Below are 8681 nucleotides of genomic sequence, written 5' to 3'. Positions count from 1 at the left end.
AAAAAAGAAAATATCCTGTTGGCTCAAGGCGGCCATGGAGGTGCTTAGATGAGATAAGGAGTTATTACTAATTTTGTTACATATGATAATGGCATAGTAACATGACATGAGAATTGCCTTAAAATACTCAAGGAAAAAAACCCTACTGCTGGGTGTGGGAGGTGCTCGATGAAATGAGATCTGCAAATTGTTAATAGTTATTCCTGAGTGAGCACATGTGAGTTCATTACATTCTGTCCACATTTGTTTTTTGTTTGTTTGTATGTCTGAGACAGGGTTTCACTCTGTTGCCCAGGCTGGAGGGCAGTGGTATAATCATGGCTTACTGCAGCCTTGACTCCCAGGCTCAAGTGATCCTCTGGCCTCAGCCTCCCAAGTAGCTGGGACTCCAGGAACGTACCACCACACCTGGCTCATTTTTTATTTTTTGTAGAGACAGGGTCCCACTGTATTGCCCAGGCTGATTGCAAACTCCCCACCTCAAGCAATCCTCCTGATCTTGGCTCACTGTAACCTCCACCTCCCAGGTCCAAGCGATTCTCGTGCCTCAGCCACCGGAGTAGCTGGGATTACAGGCACCCACCACCACGCCTGGCTAATTTTTGTATTTTTTGTAGAAACGGGGTTTCACCATGTTAGCCAGGCTGGTCTCAAGTGATCTACCCGCCTCAGCCTCCCAAAGTGTTGGGATTACAGGCATGAGCCATTGTGCCCAGCCATCTTAAAACTTTTTAATGGAAAGTTTCAATTATAAACAAATATAAAGATAAGTAAATAACAATAATAGGCCAGAGGTGGTGGTGTGCGCCTATAATCCCAGCTACTCGGGTGGCTGAGCTACGAGAATCACTTGAACTTGGAGGGTAGAGGTTGCAGTGAGCTGAGATGGTGCCACCGCACTCCAGCCTGGGCAACAGAACAAGACTCTGTATCAAAAAAAAAAAAAAAAAAAAGGTTTAAAAGTTTCTTTACTACTTGGGTGATGAAAAAAAAAAAAAAAGGCTACATTTTCTGCTATAGATTAGACATTATTGAAAAGATAGACTGTGAAATGGTGGCTTTCAGAAAATGATTTTTTTAACTTGGCTTCTACGGCAAGAAAACTATTAATAGAAATATTGTGAATTTAACTATTTTTCAGATACAGTGCTGTAGTCATGAAGAGAAATTTCAGCCTTCAACAGAAGAAACAGAAATCTTTTATCACAGAGGGGTGTAGACATGAGTTTCAGGTGAATTCATGTGCTTCCTGCTTGAAAACCTTCACCTCTCCAGGTTCGGTTTAGAGAACTCTGCCAGAGGCCTTCTGGGGACCCCAGAGGTGTCTGTGCTGACAAGGAGACTTAAAATTCCACACTGAGATCACTCCCAGGCTGGCATGTCTGGGGTTTTTAAGGCTGGCTGGAGAAGACAGTGGGAGGGTGCCCCGTCTGACATCCCTGGGTTGCTAAGGAGAAGGTTGGAGAGGGGACCGGCCTGCGAAAGGATACTGTGAAATCACTAATTACCTAATAAACCTGTCTCAAGTTGAGTATTTGAAGAAAGAACACAGAGTCCACCGTGCCCAGGACACAGGCGTTCAATGGATAGGCCATCTCAAGTGGAAAACGTACCCCTGGGGCGCTGTTTATGGCCTCCAACCCCAAAAGCAATCTTGTTTCCTTAGTCAGCGTCCTCCAATCTAGACAGCTGCTTAAAACCTTTGCTGCCCTCTGCCCAGTGCCTCCTTTCTCCTCTCTGGCAAAGGACCCTGCCTGCTCCACCAGGAAACTCAAGTCAGCAGTGGAGCCCCTACATCCACACCCACACCCATCCTTCCTCCGTGCAAGGCACAAGTTCCAGGCTCTGGGCCCCTCTCTGCTTCCTCAGGGCTGTCCTCTGTAGCCTGTGTCTGCTGGGTCCTTCCCATAAGTGTGTAAACTGCTTGTCGGCCGGGCATGGTGGCTCATGCCTGTAATCCCAGCACTTGGGGAGGCTGAGGCCGGCGGATCACCTGAGGTCAGGAGTTTGAGACCAGCCTGGCCAACATGGTAAAACGCCGTGTCTACTAAAAATACAAAAATCAGCCAGGCGTGGTGGTGCACACCTGTAGTCCCAGCCACTCAGGAGGCTGAGGCACGAGAATCACTTGAACCCTGGCGGCAGAGGTTGCAGTGAGTCGAGGTCGCGCCATTGCACTCCAGCCTGGGTGACAGAACTAGACTGTGTCTCAAAAAGAACTGCTTGTCACCTGCCTCATTAGAGACCGGATCTTGCTGTCACCCAGGCTGGAGTACAGTGGCACAACCATAGCTCACTGCAGCCTTGAACTCCTGGGCTCAAGGGCCCCACCTGCTTCAGCCTCCTGAGTGGCTGGGAGTACAGACGCCTGCCACCACACCTGGCTGTAGCCAGACCTTAAGAGTTGTCGCCCTCACAGTCTCTGCCCCACTTCCCATTCTACTAAGTCTTCTCTCATCTGTGACCCAACTGAATGTGGCCCTGCCACACTGCTGGGCACTCAGGCTGGTCACTGAGCTGCTTACTTGGCTGCACTTTGCCATTTGGATGTCCCAGACACCTCAAACTCAACCCATCCAAACGTGAGAGCAGCTCTCCCTCCCAGTCTCAGGAATTGACACCACCACCTACCCAGGTGCACCAGACAGGATCACTGGAGGCGCCCTCTCCCCACCTTAACCCCAGCGTATTCAGTAGACGGGGCCCAGTACATGGAGTCTGGAACCCACGTATGCCCGCTGCTACCACCCAGCGCAGTCCAACAGCGTCCCCTGCTGGCACTGCCTGGCCCATCTCCTGCCTACTCCCTCCGGTCCACGTTCCAGCCTGCTCTTCTAAATCACACCTGCTGAACAGTTTTTTTTTTTTGTTTTGAGACGGAGTCTCGCTCTGTCACCCAGGCTGGAGTGTAGAGTGCAGTGGCACGATCTTGGCTCACTGCAACCTCCACCTCCTGGGTTTCACGCGCGTCCGTGTGAAAAGACCACCAAACAGGCTTTGTGTGAGCGATAAAGCTTTTTAATCACCTGGGTGCAGGTGGGCCGAAAAGAGTCAGTGAAGGGAGATAGGGGTGGGGCCGTTTTATAAGATTTGGGTAGGTAGTGGAAAATTAGTCAAAGGGGGTTGTTCTCTGGCTGGCAGGGGTGGGGCCACAAGGTGCTCAGTGGGGAGCTTTTGAGCCAGGATGAGCCAGGAGAAGGAATTTCACAAGGTAATGTCATCAGTTAAGGCAGGAACAGGCCATTATCACTTGTTTTGTGATTCTTCAGTTAATTCAGGCCATCTGGATGAATACATGCAGGCTTGGGCTCAGAGGCCTGACACTGGGTTCAAGTGATTCTTGTGCCTCAGCCTCCTGAGTAGCTGGGACTACAGGTGTGCACCAGCCACCACATTCAGCTAATTTTTGTTTTGTTTTTAGTAGAGATGGGCTTTCACCCTGTTGGCCAGGCTGTCACCTCCTGTCCTCGTGATCCACCCGCTTTGGCCTCTCAAAGTGCTGGGATTACAGGCATGAGCACTGCACCCGGCCTGAGAAACCTTAAATGGCTTCCCAGTGCGTCAAGATCAAGCCCACATTCCTCACCACGGCAAGCCTTTCCCGTACTCATATCCTGCCACTCCCTCCCCTCCCTCTAGACCCTCCAGGTCCTCACATGGGCCGTGGTCTCTTCTCCGGACCTTCACACAGCTGTTTCCTCTGGTCTGAATAGATGTCTTCTTATGCTTCAGGTCTGACTTTGACATCGATCACTCCCTCTGAGAGGCCTTCCAGGATTGACAGCACTGAACTGGGTCCCCATCTGTGTGCTGATACCACTCTGTTTCACACATCACGCCTAGCACTAGCCGCACGACAGCAGCCTGTTTGTTGACCCTATTCCCCAAGTGGACTGTGAGCAGCACCGTGAGAGCAGGGGCTGCTGCCCATAAGGGTAGCCCAAAATACAACACAGGCATGGCCCAGAGTAGGTACCTCGACATTTGAGTATTGGACTAACGTTTCCAATGCACCCTACCCCAAATTACCAAAGAATTTATCTGTGGTTTTGTTTCCCCAAGGCCAGAATGACGGTTAATTTCCAAATCTGGTGAGGAGAGTTTCACAACAGCCTAAAAGGACAAAATCAGTAAATGGCTCAGTCTGACCACAAGCTGACACTAACCAAAATTAAAGTTAGAGAACAAGATGGGCAACAGCTGCAGGTGGAGGTTTAACCACTACCAGATGACAGCAATGTGAAGGCACCTTCCAAGGACAGGAGACTAAAGTTAGAGGCAGCTCCAGGAGGGCGAGTGGAGGAGGGCTAGGGCGGGAGGAAAGGGTGTGTGGCGAGGGACGGCTTGAAGTTTTTTTTTTTTTGAGACCGAGTCTCATTTTGTTGCCCAGGCTGGAGTGCAATGGTGCAATCTCGGCTCACTGCAACCTCCGCCTCCCAGGTTCGAGCAATTCTCCTGCCTCAGCCTCCTGAGTAGCTGGGATTACAGGCACCCGCCACCACACCCAGCTAATTTTTGTACTTTTAGTAGAGACGGGGTTTCACCACGTTGGCCAGGCTATTCTCTAATTCCTGATCTCAGGTGATCCGCCTACCTCGGCCTCCCAAAGTGCTGGGATTACAGGCATGAGCCACTGCGCCCTTGCCCATCTTGAACTTTCAGACAGGTCTTTTCATAATTCCCTAGTGCCCTCACAGTTTTTTTCCTCCGTTTTCTTTGGAATGAGCAGAATCAGAGAAAGGGGACAATTCATCACCCACCTAAAAGTAGTTGAATATCAAAATATTTCCATTTTATTTCTGCATCATAAATTTATAATTTTAACAACTTTGATCATTAGCTAATATAGTAATACAAAAAAATGAGGAAAAGATGTTAGTATTTTCATTTCCATAAAGTGCAGATTTAATTTTCAATTATTTGCCTTAGTAAAACATCATCTTATTTCAGGTCCTCCCCTGCCCTCACTCAAAAGAGAGGGTGTTTAATTTTATTTAACAAATATGTAATACCAAGAAAAAAAAATGAAAGATCCAATAATGTTTTTTGCAAACATGTTTCCAGGTAAGATTTCCAAGGACATCAGTACTGAGTGAAAGTAATCCCTTACAATCAACATGAATGACACACTAACAAGCACGTAATTGAGGCCTCCATGCTGATTTGGCAATTTTAAGGTCTCCAGTTGTGAAAAAGGTACATAAATGAATACAAACAGTTGGCTTGACATGTGGTCAATTACTTCACAAAAGTGTGTTGGAAGCCTTTCTCTGGTTTCGGCCCTGTAGGAAGTTAATCCCATATTCCCTTAGCAATAAATATTAAGGTCACGTGTACAGCCTACACACTGTTACTTCAAGGTGCTTCTTAGTTACCACAATAAGGACTGCACCTTTTTTCAAAAGAATTCTAACAGGGTAAAATGAGGTGCTTAATGCTACGTGTTGCCAAATGCTTACTCTGTGAGTAATAAGATGGATTATTAAAGGTGTCCTACTCAGTATATAAATATATTGGCAAAACTCCATAGGCAAAATGTTCAAAAGCCAGGAAAAAACTTTTTTTGTTTTTTCTTTTTTTTAACTTGTACAAGAAGTGCAACTGCAGCTCCTTGAATGATCTCTAGACAAGTTCCATCAAAACTTAGCAGTTGGACTCAGCAAAGTAGAGTTCCTCACAGGAGAATTTAAAGTTCTCCCTAGAATACAAAGCAACGTTCAGGCAGCTTCTGAAAGTAAACCCATTAGCTTATGCACAACCAGTGAGACAAACTGGAACATGTAAAAGACGAAGCTTTCGCATTTGCAGATGTGCTTTTTTTTCTTACCCCAGACCCTCTAGCTGTTTTGTATAATGTTATATAAAGTATTTACAAGCACTTTGTCCAGTCCAGCACTGACAGCAGTCAGGAAACTAATCAGCTAGGAGAAAATCAGAAGTGTGTTCATGTGTTTCATTGTTTTTCAGGTCAAATCTCAATACCTGCAAATAAATCATTAAAAATATATAACAGTTTCTCTGTTATTTTCAGGACTTTATGTAGTTAATGGATAATCAGAGTGAAAGAGGGCTTTCTATCAGTCATCAGTGATACATTCTGTCACACAGTCAGATTTTCAGCATTTGTTCGGCTGCTGCTAGATGATAAAGGAAGTTTTCTGTTGCTGGTGGAAATCGTTTTTGCTTTAGTGCCTCCAAATTAAGGACTCTCTTTTCTCCATCAGCCGAAACTTCTGAAAATGGTGCTAGGTTGGTAAAGATTTCTCTTGTTTTTAGAGCAATATCCTTTAATAGAACAGGAAAATATGCAACATGTTAGTATCCGAAATTGGAATATTTACTCTGTAGAATTCTTCCTATTTTTTTCAGACTGTTTAAAGTATGAAAAATGAGCTCAGCGTGGTGGCTCATGCCTGTCATTCCAGCACTTTGGGAGACTGTGGCACGAGGATGGCTTGAGCCAGAAGTTAGAGGCTGCAGTGAGCCATGATTGCACCACTGCACTCCAGCCTGGGCAACCCTGTCTCAAAAATGAACAACAAAAAAGGTAACTCCTTTTTTTGTTGTTTTTGAGACAGGGTCTCGCTGTTACTCAGGTTGGAGTGCAGTGGTGCAATCATGGCTCACTGCAGCCTCGACTTCCCAGGCTCAAGTGATCTACCCACCTCAGCCTCCTGAGTAGCTGGGACTACAGGCGTGCACCACCACACCCAGCTAATTTTTTAATACTTTTTGTAGAGATGGGGTTTCACCATGTTGCCCAGGCTGGTCTCAAACCCCTGGGCTCAAGCGATCTGCCCACCTCAGCCTCCCAAACTGCTGGGATTATAGATCTGAGCCATTGCACCTGGCCTGATAATTCTTTTTAAAGAAAAAAATTAGGAAAATGAAACAAATTCACTTAGAAAATCATATTTTATTATTTGTTTTTTTACCATTTTAGCCATTTTCTGAGTGTGTAATTCAGTAGCATTAAGTACATTTGCAACGTTGCACAACCATCACCCCTATTTCCAGCACTTTTCACCATCACAAACAGAAACTCTGTACCCATTAAATAACCGCATTTCCCTTCACTTAGCTCCTGGTAACCTCTATTCTGCTTTCTAACTCTGTGAATTTGTCTGCTCTAGATAGCTCATATACGTGGAATCATACAACGCTTACCCTTTAGTGTCTGGCTTACTTCATTAGCATGTTTTCAAGGTTCATCCATGTTATAGCATGTATCAGAATTTTTTTTTTTTTTTTTGAGATGGAGTCTCGCTCTGTCCGCCCAGGCTGGAGTGCAGTGGCACGATCTGGGCTCACTGCAAGCTCCGCCTCCCGGGTTCACGCCATTCTGCCTCAGCCTCCCGAGTAGCTGGGACTACAGGCGCCCACCACCTCACCCGGCTAGTTTTTTGTATTCTTTTGAGTAGAGACGGGGTTTCACCGTTATTAGCCAGGATGGTCTCGATCTCCTGACTTTGTGATCCGCCCGTCTCGGCCTCCCAATGTGCTGGGATTACAGGCTTGAGCCACCACGCCCGGCCATGTATCAGAATTCTATTCCTTTTTTCGCCCCCCAACAAAAACCACATTCAAAACATTCCATTCCTTTTTAAGCTGAGTAATATTCTACTGTATATAAAGACTACATTTTGTTTGCCCAGTCATCTGCTGAAGGACACTAGGTTGCTTCTGCCACCTTTTAAAGGCTACTGTGAGTAACACTGCTACGGATATTTCCATACAAGTACAGTCACGCACCACATAATGACGTTTTGGTCAACCAGGGACCACATAACAATGGTAGTCTCATAAGATGATAATGCGATAATGCTATATTTTTACTGTATTGTTTCTTTTCTTTTTCTTTTTTCTTTTTTTTTTTGAGATGGAGTTTCGCTCTTGTTGCCCAGCCTGGAGTGCAATGGCACAGTCTCGGCTCACTGCAACCCCCCGCCTCCCGGGTTCGAGCAATTATCCTGTCTTGGCTTCCCAAGTAGCTGGGATTACAGGTGCCCACTACCACACCTGGCTAAGTTTTGTATTTTTGGTAGAGACAGGGTTTTGCCATGTTGGCCAGGCTGATCTCGAACTCCTGACCTCAGGTGATTCACCCACCTCGGCGTCCCAAAGTGCTGGGATTACATGCATGAGCCATCAGGCCCAGCCAAGTCCCTGCTTTCAATTATTTTGGGTATATACCCAGCAACAGCATTGCTAAATCGTATGGTAACTCAATGTTTAACTTTTTGAGAAATGCTGCTATTGTTTTTTGAAGGAATCTCTTCCCAAAAGTCCTCATCTGCCTGGAATAAGTAACCCAGCACCTGCCACGCAGGCTTTATTCCTTTTGGGTGGCTGAGGACTCACTAAAGCGCTCATTAAAATCATGTCTTCTGGCCAGGCATGGTGGCTCATGCCTGTAATCCCAGCACTTTGGGAGGCCGAGGTGGGTGGATCATTTGAGGTCAGGAGTTCGAGACCAGCCTGACCAACATGGTGAAACCCCACCTCTACTAAAAACACAAAAAAGTTAGCCGGGTATGGTGGTGCGTGCCTATAGTCTCAACTACTCGGGAGGCTGAGGCAGGAGAATCGCTTGAACCCGGGAGGCAGAGGTTGCAGTGAGCCAAGATCACGCCACTGCACTCCTGCCTGGGCAACAGAGTGAGACTCTGTCTCCAAAAAAA

At 46.5% G+C, this 8681-nt stretch overlaps 2 protein-coding genes across 6 annotated transcripts in view; one reads left to right on the top strand and one right to left on the bottom strand.

The window, feature by feature from the left end:
• The window catches only part of SFXN4 (sideroflexin 4), a 33433-nt gene extending 29034 nt beyond the window's left edge, over positions 1-4399 (top strand). For 3 of the 4 annotated variants that reach the window (XM_017849765.1, XM_017849763.1, XM_017849768.1), the window contains one exon: positions 1142-1547. In XM_017849765.1, the coding sequence (XP_017705254.1) occupies positions 1142-1219 (78 nt within the window). In that variant the 3' untranslated portion in view covers positions 1220-1547. Of the gene's footprint in view, positions 1-1141; positions 1548-3732 lie in introns of those variants that run through there. The other variant, XM_017849764.1, reaches the window with a different exon arrangement.
• Positions 4400-5583: 1184 nt separating this feature from the next.
• The window catches only part of DENND10 (DENN domain containing 10), a 41673-nt gene continuing 38575 nt past the window's right edge, over positions 5584-8681 (bottom strand). Inside the window, exon 9 of one of the 2 annotated variants that reach the window (XM_017849781.1) lies at positions 5584-6285. In XM_017849781.1, the coding sequence (XP_017705270.1) occupies positions 6109-6285 (177 nt within the window). In that variant the 3' untranslated portion in view covers positions 5584-6108. The remainder of the gene's footprint in view (positions 6286-8681) is intronic. The other variant, XM_017849783.1, reaches the window with a different exon arrangement.

The sequence above is a fragment of the Rhinopithecus bieti genome, unplaced genomic scaffold, assembly GCF_001698545.2.
Source record: "Rhinopithecus bieti isolate Rb0 unplaced genomic scaffold, ASM169854v2 scaffold_33066, whole genome shotgun sequence".
Classification (NCBI taxonomy): Eukaryota; Metazoa; Chordata; class Mammalia; order Primates; family Cercopithecidae; genus Rhinopithecus; species Rhinopithecus bieti.
The sequence above is the reverse complement of the archived record's forward strand: the minus strand, read 5'-3'. Positions and strand labels throughout refer to the sequence as shown.